Source organism: Syngnathus typhle, linkage group LG11 (assembly GCF_033458585.1).
Source record: "Syngnathus typhle isolate RoL2023-S1 ecotype Sweden linkage group LG11, RoL_Styp_1.0, whole genome shotgun sequence".
In the NCBI taxonomy this organism is placed as follows: Eukaryota; Metazoa; Chordata; class Actinopteri; order Syngnathiformes; family Syngnathidae; genus Syngnathus; species Syngnathus typhle.
The window spans coordinates 2,778,113-2,797,057 of NC_083748.1; the positions used below are offsets into that span (position 1 = coordinate 2,778,113).

Consider the following 18,945-nt stretch of genomic DNA (forward strand, 5'->3'; position numbering starts at 1 on the left):
GCACGTATACATTGCTTTTTAGTGACTGTTTGGACACGTCTGCCAGTAATCCCCCATAATCCACTGCATTTATCCACTGTATGCTGCCAAATCTGCACAAAATGAGCATAATAATATTGCGGGGGGGGCTTCTGATTCCTGCCATCTGTAAAGAATATAAAGGCTTATAGAATATTGACTTGTTTACCAACACAAAAATGCAATCACATGGGAAATAAATGTAAAAATACCGGAGTTGTATTATGTGAGAAAAGAACAGCTTTTTAATGAGCTGAAAATAGACATTAACTTTATCACTTTATTTGGTTTTGTAGGTAGTTAATCTGATGCTTAAATGAGCCATTAAGTTATAGATTAGGGTAGGGAGCGAAAACAAACTCCAGCTGAATCGGCCACTACAGGTTAATTAAAGGCCATATCATAGAAATGTGTCTTTAAACGTGTCTTAAATGTTTCTACTGAGGTAGCAGTTCTAATATCCATTGGTAGGGCATTCCAAAGCTCTGGAGCCCGAATAGAAAATGCTCTAGACCCTGCAGACATTTTCTTGGCCCTCGGTGTCGCTAAAAGACTAGCGTTTTGCGAACGAAGGTTACGAGACGGAACATAAGGAACAACTAGGTCGACGAGATATGAAGGTGCTTAGCCATGCATTGATTTATAGGTTAATAGAAGAACCTTGAAGTCACATCTTAAATGGACCGGGAGCCAATGTAAGTTGGCTAATATTGGGGTAATGTGATAATTTTTCTTGTCCGTGAGAGCAGCCTTGCAGCAGCATTTTGTACTAACTGTAGACTTTTGATGCGGGACTTAGTAAGACCCTAGAATACTACATTACAGTAGTCCAAGCGCGACGTGACGAACGCATGTATAATAGTTTCCGCATCACCGGTTGAGAGGATCGGACGGATCTTTGCAATATTACGAAGGTGAAAAAACGCAATTCTGGTTATATTCTTAATGTGCTTTTGAAAGGAGAGCGTTTGGTCAAATATTACCCCGAGATTAGTTACAGTATCGCTCTGAGTGATAGTACGGTTATCTATAGTTATACTGGTTTCCTTAAATAAGTGTCGATAATGAGTTGGACCAACTATCAACATCTCAGTTTTATCTGGGTTAAGACGAAGGAAGTTGAGAGACATCCATTGCTTCATCTCCGCAAGGCACGCCTCAAGATTTCAACAATCCCGCGGATCTGTCATCGATAACGGCATATATAATTGGGTGTCATCCGCGTAGCATTGAAAACTAATATTATATTTACGTATTATGTCCCCAAGCGGAATCACATAAATATTAAATAGAATTGGTCCGAGTACCGATCCCTGTGGGACACCACACGTAACATTATTGAGCTCAGAGGACGTATTGCCATGGACCACTCAGTGCGTCCTGTCTGATAGATGGGAATGGAACCAGCCTAGTGCTGACCCTGTAATACCAACACAACCTTTAAGACGCCCTAATAAAATATCGAAGTCTACAGTGTCGAAGGCAGCACTAAGATCGAGTAGTAACAATACAGATGAACTGTTTGAATCCATAGCTATGAGGAGATCGTTAGTCACTTTAGCAAGTGCTGTCTCAGTGGAATGATTAGCTCTAAAACCAGACTGAAAAGAGTCATATTGATTATTGGCGACCATGTAATCAATAAGCTGCTGCGCTACTACTTTTTCAAGAAGTTTTGCTATGAATGGGAGGTTTGAAACTGGCCTATAATTACTGAGACAGTCCAGGTCAAGATTTGGTCGCATAAGTAACGGTTTAATGATAGCAGTTTTAAAGGCTGTTGGCACTATCCCAGAGGAGACAGACAGATTGATTATATTTAAGACGGACGGTCCTAAAATTTGAAATAATTCTTTCAGTAGTTTGGCTGGAAGAGGGTCGAGTAAACATGTTGTCTGTTTAGCTGCACCAACCAATTGTGTAAGCCTTTCAAGGGACACGCTTTTAAAATTTGAGAGGGTTATTGAATTATCATCAGCGCTGGTAAACGGCGGTTTCGAGTGAGCGATTGGAATGGTATTCTTGATCTCGTCCCTCATGGATTCAATCATTTGAGCAAAAAATTTCATGAACTCGTCAGCTGAGTAGAAGGAACTATCGGGGGTCGGCTGGCGTAGTGTCAGCTTTGCCACTGTATCAAATAGGTGTTCAGGATTGTTTTTATTGCGATTAATAACTTGCGAAAAATAATGACTTTTTGCTAAGATAAGCGCATCTTTATAGTATTTCAGGAGGCTGTCCTGCCATGCCTGATGAAAAACCTCAAGTTTGGTTAAACGCCATCTGCGCTCATGCTTTCTACATAATTGCTTAAGCGTACGTGTTTCATCTGTGAACCACGGAGTAGGCAATCTACGGCAAGTTTTCAGACGTAGCGGCGCCACAAAGTCAATGGCATTTAACAATATCGGATTGAATTATCAATAGAGCCGATGTATGCGGGAAATATGGCGGTTGCCGGCGACAGTAACTCAGATAGCGCAGTTGCAGTCATGGAGTTAAAATTACGGCTCCTATAATTCTAATTGCTCTTTTGTCTTTGACAAAGAACTAAAATTTCGAATTGTATTAAGCAATGATCAGACAGAACAGTAGTGTATGGCAGTAGTGCTATATTTGAGGTTGCAAGTCCTCGGGATAATACCAGATCTAAGGTATTTCCATTCTTATGCGTTGCTGCCTGTACGGCTTGCGTAAAACCAGACGGATTAGTTAAAGTCTGAAACGCCGAAGTAAGTGACTCTGACGGTAAATTCATGTGGATGTTGAAATCGCCCATGATAATTATATTATCCGCATTGGTCACTAGATCAGTGACCGTCCGGAGATCAGATTATTAACTGCCAGATGGCCGCGGCACGCCCACCAGACTTGAATTGACGCAAAAAAAAGCGGAAAAACTTGCGTTTGTCATTGCCATATATTTTTGGGAGTACAACAAAAAACATTTTTTGTTGTTTCCAAAAGTGAAAATTTACTCACTAGCCCAAATATGAACTCCACGTGCAAATGTATACAGCTAAAGGATAATTGTCTGGATGAGATGAGGCCTGTTATATTACCTTGGCTGAGTTTCTCATTGGTGTTTTGTTACAAGTTGAGGTGCACCTGTTCTTTGCTTGCAAAGTTGTAATTACCAGCGTTTACTGCCAGCCTGAGAGTCGCAGGGCAGCCTGCATCTGCACACACGCCCATGTCTGCGGCCGTGTCGCCGTACACACTCGCGCACAGCGACAGATGCTGTTTTGGTCTTATCTTTGTGTTCTTTCCTCTCATGCAGTTTAATGATGAGGCGGACGCTGTGGTGCCCTGCTTTAGGACTTTGGTCCAAGCCAACGTGCGCAACAAGAAAATCTTCAAGGAAGCCGTTATGCACATGCAAGCCAAAGGAACCACTGACTATAAGTCTGGCTTCACGTTTGCCTTTGAGCAGCTTCTCAACGTAAGTGTGGCGAGGATCGGATGCAATTGTTCCAAACCGAGCAGTGCAACAAAAAAACATTTGTTAAATAAAATTCCCGTCAATGTACAAAAAATGTAAATATGGTTTGTATGTTTGCATGCAATAGCAAACTGTGTGCATGCACACAGCAAACTCTAAATTTAAAATCAGTTTGGACGTTTATAAAATTGTCGAGCTTGCCATTGGTTTGCAGGTGAGTTGAAATCATTCCCAGTTGTCTATTGGATGAGAGAAGCGGGGGTCCACCCTAGATTCACTGCCAATCGGTCACAGGATACATATTGACAATCATTCACGAGTCCACTGCGCGGCCTATCCACAGTCATAAAAGCATATTACCGCAGACAAATCAGTTCTAACTGATTTTGAAGTACAGTGATGGTCTCATCCTTTGTGCGTGTCTTTATTCATCGCTATGTCGGTGACACAGGTGCAAGCCCCCCCCACACACACACCACCACCACCACCTCATGTTGCCGTGTACTCCAGCCAGCCAACACCCTAATGGGCTCCGATGGGATGATTGATGAGCTCGGCCCAGCAGAGATCAGCCTCTCTTTATATTCCTCTGCTGGCTTGGAGGCACACAGCCAAGTGTGGCTTATTCTCACACACGCACACACACACGCATCTATTGCAAGAAATAAATACGGCGCTTTTAATAGCTGTCTGCAGCATCGTTGCTCTTATGACTGGTAGCAGAAGCCCTATCAAATATGTAATTGTGGCGATATTATTTATCATTATTAGGGGCTTGTCAGATGGCTGGCAACGGAGTCTGTGGCAGCTGCTGCACAGGCACAAGTATGGCTGCGACTAAATCCAATGTTAAGAACAAAAATGATGCGGAAACTGTGCTTACAAAGTGGTCTCTTTGGTCTTTGTGGATTCAGTGCATTGCAGATTTTTCAGATTAGTGCATTTCAGATTTTGAATAATCTTTTTGAATCACATCAACTGCATTTCTGACTTTCCTGGACACAGGAGACCAGCGCTCCGAGGGCCAACTGCAACAAGATGATCATGATGTTTACAGACGGCGGCGAGGATCGAGCGCAGGAAATCTTCGAGAAGTACAACTGGCCCAACAAAACGGTCAGGAATCTCACGTGGTGCCCCTGAATGTCTCTATGCTCTGACCTTGCGTCATCGGCACACGAGTCGATTATTCCCCGGCTTTGTTTGTCTTGGCTTGTCTCGTTCGCTATCACCGTCGGTGTTAACAGCTTTGACCCGCTAACAAATTAGCTGCTTTATCACCAAAAGCCTGTTAAAAAAAAATTACAGCCAATAGTCGGCGGCTGTGTTCCCGGCCTCCCATTTATCCCACTATCCATTACTATCTACTTGTGCACCGACATCTATACTGTCATACAGTAATAATCTGTATTCCGACAAGCGCTGCCGCGGTTCTTTGTGATGCAGCCGCGCGAGAGGCGTCTTGTAGGCTAATCTAATCGCACTCCACACTTGTGTGTTTGTGGCACATGGCAGCAAAGCTAATGCTTTCTATTCAGGTGTGTTGGATCCTAAGGTATCTTTCTGTACATGTTTAGCAAAAAAGCCTGGATTTACTGTTAAATATTGTTTTGCCTTTTGGGGGGCTTCAACATCCATCCATCCATTTTCTGTACCGCTTTATCCCCACGGGGGTCGCGGGCTTGCCGGAGCCTATCCCAGCAGTCATCGGGCAGTAGACGGGGGACACCCTGAACTGGTTGCCAGCCAATCGCAGGGCACTCAGAGACGAACAACCATCCGCACACGCACTCACACCTAGGGGCAATTTGGAGCGCTCAATCGGCCTACCAAGCATGTTTTCGGGGATGTGGGAGGAACCCGGAGTGCCCGGAGAAAACCCACGCGGACACGGGGAGAACATGCAAACTCCACACAGGGAGGGCTGGAGGTGGAATCAAACCCGCACCCTCCTTACTGTGAGGCGGACGTGCCATCCAATGTGCCACCAAGCCGCCTGGGCTTCAACATGCCTTTTTTTATTTCATTCCAAGTATTTATATCCTGGTGAAAATTGGTGTATTTTAATGGGAAAAGAAAAAACATTCAGCCGACATTTATTTATAATAATATATAATGATACATATAAAATATATATTATAAAGTGTTTATATCATAATATTGAACAACTTTGTCAACCTGCAACTGCTCTCTTGAACAACCTTTATGTTACTGACACAGAGTATCATACAAATATGAATAATTCCAAGTTTGATATATATGTCTTTTGATCATTTATCTTCAACTGCAGATTTTTTCTCCCTGCAGGTGCGTGTGTTCACTTTCTCTGTGGGTCAGCATAATTATGACGTCACCCCACTGCAGTGGATCGCTTGTGCCAACAAAGGTACATATGGAGTCTTTCTCATGAAATGTTCTTAGGAATTGATTCTAGATTCAGAGATTCACGCAAAGACCCTCCCATCTTATGAATGGTTAGAAAAGCTACATATCTGATTTATTGTTGTAATTATCAGAAGGTGTAATTTATTTTATTGTGAGCTTTGTCTTGGGTACCGATTAATGTTGGCTACTGATTTCATACCCAGATTTACGATGGTGGCGATTGATCGTGAATTAGTATTTACCTTTAATTTGATTTAACTATGAATGCATTATCTACAAGCTTTTAATAGCAATCCAGTTTAAACTTTAGTAACGAATAAACTGGAAAAATAGAAAGTTGTACTTCTTAATACTCCAAAGTAGACCTTCTTTCCTCTCAGCTCAGATATTTTTAAATGTTCTCCATTTTACGTGTCTTGTTTGTCTCGACTTATTCTCAAAGCTCCTTTATGAAGTCTTGGGAAACTTCAGACATATCTCGTCAGACATTATTAATTAGCAGGAACGAAGTCTGGCTGCAGGGTTATTAGCTTGTCATCTCCGTGTCAGGCTTGTCAGTGCCAAGGATTACGATTGCTTGGCTTTTCACCTCCGGAGCGATTAGCGCGCCACTAATGTCTGCGGCAACATAAAACAATAGCACAGACGGGCACGTCTCTTCCGGGACGGGTCCTCTTCACGACTTATTTTGCTGTCTGACTCCAACAGAGGCAGATTCTTGACATCAAAGTCAAAGTCAGCTTTATTGTCAATCCCTTCATATGTCAAGACACACAAAGAAACCGAAATTCCGTTTCCTCCATCCCACGGTGACGAGACACAGTACACGATAAACATACAAGTAGACGACACAAAATAAAAACAAGGCACAAACAATAAATAATAAATAAATAAAATGAGTGATGAATAAATAATAAACAAATAACCCAATAAATAAGAGGAGCAAAACTGAGCCAGTGTGCGTACAGCAGACAGTAAGCATAGCGCAAAGTACAGGACGCTACGCAGAAAGGGGGTGCGAGTTCAGGATCCTAACAGCCTGGAGTATGAAGCTGTTGGAGAGTCTGGTGGTGCGGGAGCGCAGGCTCCTGTACCTCTTCCCAGAGGGCAGAAGATCAAACAAAGAGTGAGCGGGGTGACTCACATCACTCACAATCGTGGTCGCCTTGCGGGTGAGATGGGAGGTGTAAATGTCCTTCAAGGAGGGGAGCGAAGCACCAATAATCTTACCAGCCGTGTTCACTATGCGCTGCAGGGCCTTCAAGTTGTAGTCAGTGCAGCCACCACCCCAAACAGCAATACAGCTGGAGAGGACGCTCTCAATGGTGCCGCGGTAAAATGTAGTCATGACGGCCGGAGGAGCGCTCGCTCGCCTGAGTTTCCGCAGGAAGTACAGGCGGCGCTGGGCTTTCTTTGCCAGTGATGCGGTGTTGGTGGACCAGGAGAGATCCTCACCAATGTGCACCCCCAGGAACTTGGTGCTGCTCACTCTCTCCACCACAGCACCGTCGATGGTCAGCGGCAGGTGTTGGGTGTGACCCTTCCGGAAGTCCACAACAATCTCCTTGGTCTTGTCAACGTTCAGCAGGAGGTGGTTGTCCCTGCACCACGTGGTCAGAAGGTCAATCTCCAGCCTGTATTGAGTCTCGTCTCCCTTGGTGATGAGACCCACCAGAGTCGTGTCGTCAGCAAACTTCACTATGCGGTTGTCGCTGTAGGTTGCAGTGCAGTCATGCGTCAGGAGGGTGAAGAGCAGCGGACATACAAGCTGACCAATGTCTGTGTCTTGCACATAGCTGATACAGTAAAGTAGCGTACACACTTTCCGAGTTTTAACTACTGGACACACACACGCCCCATATCACAGGATAATCGCTCAGAATAATCTTTTGCAGACATCTGGTTATTTGGCCTTTTTTTTTTTACAGATGGAATAAAAGCAAATTTAAAATTAGTTTGTTTACGCTTATGCTAAAATTTAAATTCAACGCAGTAAAATTCAGAAAGAGGCTCAACTTCTATGCAGTATGTCTGGAACCCAATTCTTTGACTCGATATTGTGGTTGAGCTTACCATGTGACTAATATTCATGTCTTCTTTTTATTTTTAGGTTACTACTTTGAAATCCCATCGATCGGAGCCATCCGAATCAACACCCAGGTGAGATTTACAAGATTACAACAGTACTTCATGAAAATGAATGAAGATGACTTTTGAAGAGGCTCATTTGCTGCTTCGTTCCCCTCAATGGTTACGGGACGCTGATATGCCTCAGGGCGCTTTATAGCACAAAGTCTTCTCAGGTGGATGACTTTACAAGGGGAGCTATGGTGATTCACATAAATTAGGCTCTGACTTCTCTTTGATGAGAATCTTTTCTTTCACCCTTTTGCACACGCTGCGGGTTCCCTCTCGCTCGCTTAAGGCATGGAGGGCCCTGTGGAGAAGCTCATTGCAGCTGTAGAATTGGACTCGCGCATCAACACCCTTTGGAGCCGCAGATGCCCCAACACGATACTGTCAACAGTGATAGACGGCTAGAAATTAACCTTAATCTTAGAATTCACTATTCCCACAAATAAATACACTTTGTCATTCTAGGGCAAATTCCACAGTTTGTAATTTGACTGCCCTCTACTAGCGAATTCACCCAAATGAGACGCAGGTATCAACCTAGATCGGCGAAACTAAATCGTGAAACTCTATTATTTCCTTTTTTTTTTAAATCCACTATTTTGTGGATTACCCTGAAGTTAAAAATGCCTTATGATAATAATAATAATAGTCGACACCAGTTTTAACAATCAACACAAAATTTGGTATCTATTATAACAGGAAGCCCGATTATTGCAGGTTGCGAGCATCGATCAATATCTCTCTGCCAGTGTCAATCATACATGAGCATTATTCTCAGAATCCTATCTTTGCCCTAGTAGACTTCCTGGCCCAATGTAAGATATTATGGAGATAATGGCCGCTAATCACCGAGCATGGCTGCTGTGACTTTATACGGCTCTTGCTCCTTTGCGCGACAAATTTGTGCTCGCTATCATTTTTATGTGCCTTAGATTGTTCTACCCAGGCGTAAAATTTCCCCTATATCCCGTGAAAAGGTCTGACTGTCACTGTCCTGATGGAATATCTCCCCGTGGCGCGTTTAAGCGGACTTTTATCGAGCTAATAATAGAATAGGTTACGCCTGTCAGCGTCTCGCCGTCCGGCCGATGAAAGCAAACAGTCAGGAGCTTGACGCCGAAACAGGCGGAAATGACGCTCACATGTATGTGCGCAAAGGTCAAAATTTACAATCATATTTCTTTTGTTTGCATTTATTGTATCATGGAAAAAAATGCTGTTTTTTTGCTGTTGTTCTATATCAGGACTATCATTTTGGTGGGTATCACAAAGTCAACGCTAGTTTCACCATCTTGTCTATGGAATCTATTGAACCGTATGTCTTTTTATAGAATGCAATATAATAAGACACCACTGCATATGTATACAACCCAACAAAATGTCCACTTTTCCACTGACTGGGTTTGTTAAAAAGGACAGCACATATGACAGCAGTTCTATTCCTAACATCTCACCACAATTCACAATCACCGCGGGACCTTTGTCACAATGCCATCAGCGTTGACATTCGAACCTCTGGGGAAAATGGCTGGCCCTGTTTGCACATCATGCCTTAATGTGTTTTTAATAGCTCCCTCATAATGATGAACTGTAGCCTTGAGTGGCTTGTTGAAGCTTTGCGCTGTCGATGACCCACTGCTTTATGTGGCTACCCGGCAAAGAAGCCCTTCTGGTTTTATGGATATTCGAAGGCTGTTTTGTTTTAACGCCAAGGCGAGCTCTATAAAAGTCAAGCGTGTGTGTTTTACCGCTGCGCTGCTGTGTTTTTACTGTGATCTCAGGAGTACCTGGATGTCCTGGGGCGACCCATGGTGCTGGCCGGGTCTAAAGCCAAGCAGGTCCAGTGGACCAATGTCTACCAGGATGCTTTGGTGAGGGCAAAACACACAGAGAAGGAATCTTAAGATGAATTTATGACTTTAATGATGGTGTTCCATTTTGTTGCGCTAGGGTTTGGGTCTGGTAATCACAGGGACCATGCCGGTCTTCAACCTCACTGCAGATAACTCAAGCGCGCAGGTACACGACATTAAGCTTAGATAAAAATTGGATTAAAAAAAATGTCACCATTTAAAACTGTGCCGATTCATTTTATTCCTCTCAGAATGATTAATCCATCTGCTTCAGTTTCCTCCCTAGTCCTACTTAACTACTAACCGATATGCAACTTACTTACATACAGCACATTACTTTCTTCCAACCTACTTACTTAACTACATTTCTAAATGCCTTTCTTAAAACATAGAGTACTTTTGGGGGGGGGTATGAACTCCAGCCTTATAGTGCCAGCGGTTGTTGTGCTCCAGGCTAACAGCGCCTCCCTGAGGCAATAGCTGTCATTGCAAACAACCTTCTCGTTACTGTTATCACCCAGACAGCACTTTGAATGCGTCTTTCAGCATCCTTAAGCCCAGTATTTACTTTGAGTTTATCAGCGGAGCATAAAGCAGATTAAAATGATAAGAGCGAAAGTAGGTGCTAATCAGATAGTGGCCTGTAGCAATAACTTGGAAAAGCTTCTTCAGGCTCAGTCTAATACTGAGTGTGTTCTGCCCTATATAGAACCAGCTCATCCTCGGAGTCATGGGTGTGGACATCGCAATCAACGAGATCAAAAAGAAGACTCCCACGTATAGAGTGAGCATGATGGACACCTAAATACTTTAGTAGAAATTACTCACAAAACGTTTGGGATAAAGAGGTGAACTTAATTTAACTGTTCATTGTCTGGATTTGTTTTTATGCTCAACTTTTTGTTCTCTAACAAGGAGTTCAAAAGCAAACGTCACAACAAAATGGTTACAGAACAGCAAGTTGTGCAAGAAAAAATCAATTGAGTTCACCTATAAAAGCAAATTTTAGTAACAGTAATGTACTGTATGTCTTTACACGTGGATGATGATGTCATCACCTTTTTTGGGTCACGCAGCTTGGGGCCAATGGTTACACTTTTGCGACTGATCCCAACGGTTACGTGCTGCTACATCCCAACCTGAGACCAAAGGTGTGTGTGTGTGCGTTGATGAAACTGCAGAATCTTGATTGGATGGTTTATTTATTTTAACGCATTTGTGCTCTCGAGCAGATCATCAACTTCAGGGAGCCCGTCACTCTGGACTTTCTCGGCGCGGAATTGGAGGACAGCAACAAGGAGGAGGTAAGAGCAATATACGTCATTCATAATCTCATTTTTTCACATTTCATTGCATTTCAGCATTTCACTGTATGTCCAGCATATATTTTGACCCATTAAAATAATAAATTTTGGTTGTCATATTTTGCAGTTTTAAACATCTCATGTTATTTAAACTGTCTCTCTCTCCTACTTCTCTGGTTCTTCTATATCAAACAAATTTGTTTTAGGTTCATTTACCTGACATGTTTCGGCGGCCGCCGAAACATGTCAGGTAAATGAACCTAAAACAAATTTGTTTGATATAGAAGAACCAGAGAAGTAATTGAAAAAGAAAAAACAAGATGAACCTAGTACAACTGTCTCTCTCTCCGTTCCTCCTCAGATCCGGAGACAAATGATTGATGGCAAATCCGGGCAGAGGAAAATCAAGACGCTCATTAAGTCGGTTGATGAGGCAAGTCGTCAATACGCTGAGACTCGCTCATGTTTTAAAGCAGTTCCATCATTAATGCCTCTTCCGCCAATTACGGTGGGCGGGACACCATGTGACACCGTGCTGTGTTCATCCGCAGAAGTACATTGACGAGGCTGTGCGTACGTACACGTGGACACCGGTGGAGGGCACGGACTACAGGTAGCCAGGCTATTTATTTATACTGGGCTGACCTTTTGGGAATTGGTAGAAATGAGCCTCCCGCTACGAAGCTGAGGACAGCTTTTGTTACCATGAACATTAGCAGCAGGGGATAGCTACATGTTGAGCCTCGAGTGTCCAAAAAAAAAACTACAACAAATATCAGACGTTAGCGCTAATCTGTGCTAATGCAATTCTGGTAACTTCTCCGTGCAGTGTGCTTTTGTGTGTTTCTAATATTTGTGCATCTCAGTCTAGGGTTGGTGCTGCCAACATATAGCGAGAACCACATAAAAGCCAACCTTAGTGACCAAATCCTGCAGGTGCAGTGTAAGTACCCTCTCACCACCAATGGGACCACCCTTCTTCTCTCTCTCTTTCTCGCTGGGTCCTCTTCCCACTCTCGCTCGGTCGTTCACATGGGACTTTATCCAGCGAGGTCTCCAACATCATTGTAGGGAACGGAGCGACTCGCCTTTCTCTCCCTCGTCCTCCTCCTCTTCCTCTCGATGCTCCTTGATAGGTTGGATCCAATCTGAGTATCCCTTCTTCCTCACCCTTCCTTCCTCCTGTCTCCATGCTGTGCTGTTAAAAAAAAAAAAAACGGTGATGTTTTTTCTTCGCTTCGGCTGAAGGAAAAAACGAACTGAAGAGACTGAAAGGTGAAAGCTATGTGACGCCCGGTGAAAATAATGGTGACCTTGTGCTATTATTTTTTATTTATTATGATTTCCTTGCCAAATGCTCTCGCCTCTTCTCCACCGAGAAATGATTCTGAAGCGTATGTGTTCCACTATTGTGGTGGGGGGGAGAGTTGTGAAAACACGCATGCTTTTCACCTCCTTTTGATGCCTTCTATGATTTTCTTTGCCTTCTGTTGTATGTGTGACATTGTTTACTTGCGTGTGAGCTTTGGAATCATTCAGCACATAAACTCCCACAAGGCTCGAGTGCCGGGCTGCTCATTTGTGGGAGTTTGGGTTTTGTGGGTCCGAATGGGGACACATTGTTGTCTTTCTCATTCTTTATTTGTTGTACTTCCTCTTGATATTTTCCCACAATAATTGTGTCCTTTTTTTCTGTCTTTCTCATTTGCTCCAGCAAATAAGATATTTGGTCTTTATTTCTTTTCAGCGGGGTACACGCATATTCATTTTAATATCTTCAGCAATGTTTAAAATCTGAGGAAAAACACTTTGATACGGTGCCACGAGGCATCTAGACAGCTGGGAAATACAATCATAAATAATACTAATAAATAATAAAAAATATATATCCTTTTGTAATTATTGAAAAAGGTTGACATTTCCAGCCCTGAATGTTTTTAGAGCAGATCAAGGAAGGAAAATTATTCTTAACGCACACCACGTGATAATCGTTCAGGATCATTTTTTCAGAGATATTCCATAATGATAATTGATAATCAATGTCAACATTTTAATAGCAAGAATATGCATTTTGTGCCCCCACTTGTCTAAATGCTGTATTATGCTGACTTGTTTTCTGGTTTGATCTCATGACTTTTATAATGCGTGCCCAAGGGCAGCTGTGACACCACTTTGAGTCGACAGCAGAGGGCGCTATTAGCCAAAATGGCAGTTCACTGAGAGGGAGGAAAAGAATGGAATCATTTGCATATTTCTTATTCCACAAACACAATAACAATCTGAATGCCATGGTTAGACTAGTAGGGGGCACATTAAACACATTTTTGTTATGAAAATCATTTTCTACTCGCCACACCTCAAGAAACACGATCAGGATAATTGTTGGATAATCCGATAATCTGCCGACATGAATTGTGAACGTTAAAATCAGGCCAAGTATGTGTGCATCCCGTTTTGTGTCGTATGATTTCAATAGTTTATTTTTTTCTTTCAAGAACACAATATTTTTATTCAAGCAATAAATTGAATAAAATATTGTTTGTGATCCCCTCCCCTCAAAACCCCTTCCTACCCGACCCCCTGTTTCTTTTCTTGCTCCTTCTCTGATGGATCCACACAGTGTCATACATCCAGGGCAAGTATACTCCATCTTGGTCCACGTTCCCTCTTCCTCGACTTCCTCCTCCTCCTGCTTCCTTCCTCATCCTGAACCCACCCCCTTCCCTCCACCACTCCCACCACCTCTCTCTCTCCTAACTTCTGGCTCCCCTTGTCTGCCTGCCTGTTTTTGCCCCCAGGACCCTCTTCTTCTTCTTTTAACCATCATTTGTGCCCTCTCTGCATCCATTTCAACCTGGTGATCCTGAAAGGGGGATCCTTCCATCTGTGGTCCCTTCTCAAGGTTTCTCATTTTCCCCCTGCTAGGGGTTTTTAAGTTTTTCCTTGCCCTTTTGGGAGCTTAAGATCAGGGGATGCTTTGAGAATAATTGTCAATTTCTGTCTATGTGAAGCCCTTTGAGACTGCTTGTGATTTAGGGCTATACAAATAAACTTGACTTGACTTGACTTGACAGTCCCTACCCTTCGTGACACGATGATAAAAGCTCAGTTCTCAGTTCACCTCTGCTGCCGACGCACTGAACGTGAAGACAGATGTTCATGCTCCTTCTGTGGATGGCTCCTTTCCTCCTGTCTGTCTTTCACCTTTTCTTTGCATCCTCTTCTCCCTTACCTGTCTGTGTATTTCTTACGGCGTCGCTAATCTGTAAATGTTCACTCTAATATCAATGTCCACAAATTAGCAATACAGCAGCTAGATTGTTGACCTCCGCAAATACAGTAGTTAGTTAATATTAGACAGCTTATTAGATACAGTGTAACAGTCTGATATGGTCCACGACAAGTTCTGTATAATAAACTTTGTAAAGATGATTTGCTCAGTGTTAAATGTATCTCATCACATTTCTATTAGAGATAAATATAGTTTATGGAATTGCTAATATTTTGCCTAAGCGCTCCAATGTGGGCAGAAAGCAGTATAAGCAATATATACAAGTACGTACTAAGCATTAGCATCGGTCTCCAAGTAGGACTGTGGTTGAGCACAGGCTTCCTCCAAAGCTGATCTGTGTCCCGGCCCACGTCTCAGATGTCAGCTCCTGTGTCGTCCCTCTCTACAACCCCTGTCTCATCAGCTTGTCCCCCTCACCCTTTCTGCCACACCCCTGACTCACCCCTCAGACCGCCAGGCGCACGGGCCAACGCTTCCTAAGCGAACCCCGACCTTGGGATGATGCACGGCATTGTGGGCGGAGACTACCTGGGCACCCCATTGACAGAGTGAAACCTTGAGTGTGACAACATGAGATTTAATTAATCAACTTTGCTTAGCGTTGCCCTTCAACATGCCCTTCACAATGCAATGCATCTCCTGCCATTACGTGTCCTTCCGAGCCCCCCTGCCCTGGCAGTCTGAGGGGCGACCACACCTTCATCAGGACCCTTGCAAGAGTTGGCCACGTTGATGCCTGCCTGACCTTTTGACAGCGCTCGCTGCAACTACATGTGGGTCTGAGAAGTCGCTTCCTGACGCCACGTTGAGTCAAGTCACTTCTCAGACATCTCAAAACCTGTTAAGTTTGATGATGACAAAAAACAAAAAAGTTCATCCATTAAGGTCAGGTTCTGTTTGAGGCACCATATTGGCTAACGCTAGTGTTTCCCATGATTCCTCAACGCTGCTATGGTAAAAGTCCCGTTGTGTTCACCCGCCCTCCGTCCCCCGAACAGCTGCAAGTCCCTCACTTTCTCAGCCCCCTTCCCGGATAATCTTCCCCCTTTCTGTTTCAGATTTTGAGTCACTGCTGCCAAACAGTTTTGAGTCTGAAGGACATATATTCATTGCTCCCAGGTAGCCTTGTGTGGAACGCTCCTCGTTGTCATTACGCCACATCTCGTCCAGGGATTTTGTGTGTTTGTGTGTGTGCGTGTGTTGCATTATAGTGTTTTCATTGTCACTGATGAGTTGGAACTTGGCTTTTGTGTCATCAGAGTTCACCGTCACCAAGTACAACCCTCCGCGCATGCTGCATGATTTGGCTTGGGACTTTCAAAACGTCAGACAGGTTGGAGCAGTTTTCATTTTTATTTTTTTAATTCCTTCTCAGGGAATACTGCAACGATCTGGAGTTGTCAAGCAATAACACGGAATTCCTGCTCAACTTCATCGCCCTTATGGAGAAAGTGACGCCCGACTCCAAGCAATGTCAGTTGATTTTGCATTTGCGATATTTTTAACTGAAAGTTTAACTAGTCAAGGGACCAAGTAGTTGACTCCAACCCCCAGGTTGTTTTATAATTGCCTACATTCACCGTTTACTAGGCTTATAAAAATAAATCACCATCTATACACCTGGACAGTAAACAAAAGAAGATTTGTGATTGTGAATATTGGACATATTTTTTTAGTACATTTGTGCAGTTGCTTTCATGAGTACGCTGGTCTTTGTTTCACATTGTTTACAAATTTGCCCAAAAAAAATTTGTTCCTCCTACTAAATCTCTTGAGTGTCTAAAGCCTGAAATTCCATTATCACTTGTGCGGTAGGGCTCCACACCTAATAAAACAAAAGCCCACTGAGACACCCCCCCCTCCCCCTTTAGGAAACAATAAGATTGGCCACTTGGTATTCATGTTAATATTTGTCGCCCTGTTCAGGCGACAATTTGCTGCTTCACAATCTGATCCTGGACACGGGCATCATCAGGCAGCTGGTGGACAAAGTGTGGAAGAATAAAGACTTGAACACGTGAGTGCACGATACCTCGTTCAGACTCTTTCAGACGTAGGCAGATAAAAAAAAAATCCCCAAAATCTGTCCACTTTAACATTCCTTTGTGTTTGAAGGTACGGTTTTCTGGCTGTATTCGCTGCCACAGACGGAGGAATCACACGAGTGTTTCCCAACAAGTAAGAGTCGTTCTTATCAAGACTGTGTTTTTCATGCCTCCCTTTTAAAGCCTAATCACTTTGATAAGAAACAAGCACAGCAGTAGTGGGAAGATTTACAGCTCTCTCTTAAAATGTCAGGGCTGCGGAAAGCTGGGAGGAAGACCCCGAGCCGTTTAACGCCAGCTATTACCGCCGCAGTCTCGACAACAAGGGCTACATTTTCAGAGCGCCTTATCGTACAGGTGAATGATGCTCCTCTGGGTGCCGAGCCCGCTCTTTTTGTTTCCTCACATTTTTGTTTGTCTTTCAGCCCGAGACGAGCTGCTCAACCCGGAGAATGACACCATTGGGATCCTGGTCAGCTCGGCGGTGGACATCACCGTCGGGGGGAAGACTATCAAACCGGCGGGTGCGTTCCTGAGCAACGTGGCTTTCATTTTGAACATACTTAGAGAAAGCTGGTCTTGTTTTGTTTGCTCATTTGTCAGTTGTCGGAGTGAAACTGGATCTCGAAGCTTGGGTGGATAAGTTCAAGATTCTTGCCAGTAACCATACAGACAACCGCCAAGGCCCTAACACGGTAAGCAAATGGTTAAATATTGAGTAGGGTGCAAAAAAAAAAAATTGGCGACCAGTCCAGGGTGTACCTTGATCGCAATAGCGTCCCCATTTTGTTCCTTCTTCTTTTGTGTTTCAGTGTGGGCCAAACAGGGTCTGCGAGATGGACTGTGAGGCCAACAATGATGTGAGTGTCCATTTTACTCTTTACGTGTGTTTCACTCCAGCTCAGTCCATTTATTGTTTTTCCCCCGCAGGACCTCCTGTGTTACCTAATCGACGATGGTGGCTTCCTCATCATGTCCAACCAGAAGGATGACTGGAATAAGGTGGCGTCTTGACCCGTCACGAGTGGTTAATTTGAACCCCTCTGTCATGACTTCTTGTGTTCTTCCGCAGGTGGGCATGTTCTTCAGCGACGTGGACTCATCCCTGATGTATGCGCTCTACAACAACTCCTTCTACTACCGCAAGCAGTCGTTCGACTACCAGTCGGTGTGCGAGCGCATGCCCAACAGTGAGGCCGGAGCGGCACGGAGAGGAGTCTTTGTGGTACTAAAAATATATTTTAAACACAACAGGTCACTTGGATCTTGAGGCACCACTGCATATATTTTAAATGTATTGATTGTCACATCCACAGCCCACAATTGCAGATTTTGTCAACCTGGCTTGGTGGACATCTGCAGCTGCATGGTGAGGCTTCATGATTATATACCTGGCCGTCATAAGGTGCACCTCCACCTTTTAGTAATATCAGAAAGTGCAGTTCTACACCACTGTAGATTACAGCACCAATGATAAACATCTTGTTCACGGGGACATATTTTATTATATTTGTTATTATATTTTTTGTAATAGCTGAATTTCATGTGCTGCTTACGTACTTAATGCTTTGTCCTAGTGACTGCAAAATATACATATTGGTCCCTTCTTGTCTTCAGGTCCTTGTTCCAGCAGATAATGTATGGGCTGGCTTATCACAGCTGGTTAATCACAGGTGGGTGCCGATTTTCAAAATGTGAGACCACATATCTGATGAGGGGAAGGAAAAAAAAAAGTTTGACAAATGTGTTCTAGTAGTGCCAGTGCCAGTTATCTTAGTGTGTGGTATACCCAGGATGACCAACACAGCACACACCAAACAAAATGTCCAATTAAACTCCAGTCACTTTGTGAGTAGATCCATATTTGTGTGTGTGTGTTTCCAATGGCACCCGCAGATGAGGTGGGCGCTGAAGGACTGGACTCCAGGGATAGGAGTTGTGTCATGATCCAGACTCAGTACTACCTGAGCAACTTGAGCAGCTCCTTCAACATGCTGCAGGACTGTGGCAACTGCTCCAGGTAGACGCACACACGCACACAGTCAAGGACGTAACTTCATCAAGTGCACTGTGTTCTGTGCAGGCTGATCCATGCCAAAAGGTTAAACAACACCAACCTGTTGTTTGTGGTGGCCGAGAAGATGCCCTGCAATGGCTGCGAGATTGAAAAGCTGTCCCAGGAGGAGGTGGAGTGTATCCTCTGGTGCGACAACGTCATTGATGTGTCGAAAATCGCTGTGGGTTTTTTTCCGTAATGGCTCATTTCCAGTTATGGAGGAGAACCCGTGTGAAGAAATGACAGTGGCGCGCTATAGGAAAGGACCCTCCACCTGTTTTGACTACAACAACACGGTAAGCAGCATGTCAGCATTTTTGTAATTTGGATTCCAAATAGTTCGTGAATACAGAACATGAAACTAACAAAACCCAAACAAATTATATTTAGAGCTGAATTACAATTGAGCAATTT

At 43.7% G+C, this 18,945-nt stretch overlaps 1 protein-coding gene across 4 annotated transcripts in view; it reads left to right on the top strand.

Moving 5' to 3' along the window:
* The window catches only part of cacna2d2a (calcium channel, voltage-dependent, alpha 2/delta subunit 2a), a 132,139-nt gene that overhangs the window by 109,353 nt on the left and 3,841 nt on the right, over positions 1 to 18,945 (top strand). For 2 of the 4 annotated variants that reach the window (XM_061290240.1, XM_061290243.1), the window contains exons 11-38: positions 3,299 to 3,460; positions 4,466 to 4,576; positions 5,768 to 5,846; positions 7,956 to 8,005; positions 9,763 to 9,852; positions 9,932 to 10,000; positions 10,544 to 10,618; positions 10,911 to 10,985; positions 11,067 to 11,138; positions 11,500 to 11,571; positions 11,690 to 11,751; positions 12,005 to 12,081; positions 13,759 to 13,773; positions 15,489 to 15,549; positions 15,806 to 15,903; positions 16,357 to 16,447; positions 16,546 to 16,608; positions 16,729 to 16,832; positions 16,901 to 16,999; positions 17,079 to 17,170; positions 17,288 to 17,335; positions 17,406 to 17,477; positions 17,548 to 17,700; positions 17,792 to 17,844; positions 18,093 to 18,148; positions 18,372 to 18,495; positions 18,559 to 18,668; positions 18,745 to 18,827. In XM_061290240.1, coding sequence (XP_061146224.1) covers positions 3,299 to 3,460; positions 4,466 to 4,576; positions 5,768 to 5,846; positions 7,956 to 8,005; positions 9,763 to 9,852; positions 9,932 to 10,000; positions 10,544 to 10,618; positions 10,911 to 10,985; positions 11,067 to 11,138; positions 11,500 to 11,571; positions 11,690 to 11,751; positions 12,005 to 12,081; positions 13,759 to 13,773; positions 15,489 to 15,549; positions 15,806 to 15,903; positions 16,357 to 16,447; positions 16,546 to 16,608; positions 16,729 to 16,832; positions 16,901 to 16,999; positions 17,079 to 17,170; positions 17,288 to 17,335; positions 17,406 to 17,477; positions 17,548 to 17,700; positions 17,792 to 17,844; positions 18,093 to 18,148; positions 18,372 to 18,495; positions 18,559 to 18,668; positions 18,745 to 18,827 — 2,316 coding nt within the window. The remainder of the gene's footprint in view (positions 1 to 3,298; positions 3,461 to 4,465; positions 4,577 to 5,767; positions 5,847 to 7,955; positions 8,006 to 9,762; positions 9,853 to 9,931; positions 10,001 to 10,543; positions 10,619 to 10,910; positions 10,986 to 11,066; positions 11,139 to 11,499; positions 11,572 to 11,689; positions 11,752 to 12,004; positions 12,082 to 13,758; positions 13,774 to 15,488; positions 15,550 to 15,805; positions 15,904 to 16,356; positions 16,448 to 16,545; positions 16,609 to 16,728; positions 16,833 to 16,900; positions 17,000 to 17,078; positions 17,171 to 17,287; positions 17,336 to 17,405; positions 17,478 to 17,547; positions 17,701 to 17,791; positions 17,845 to 18,092; positions 18,149 to 18,371; positions 18,496 to 18,558; positions 18,669 to 18,744; positions 18,828 to 18,945) is intronic. The other 2 variants (XM_061290241.1, XM_061290244.1) reach the window with 1 other exon arrangement.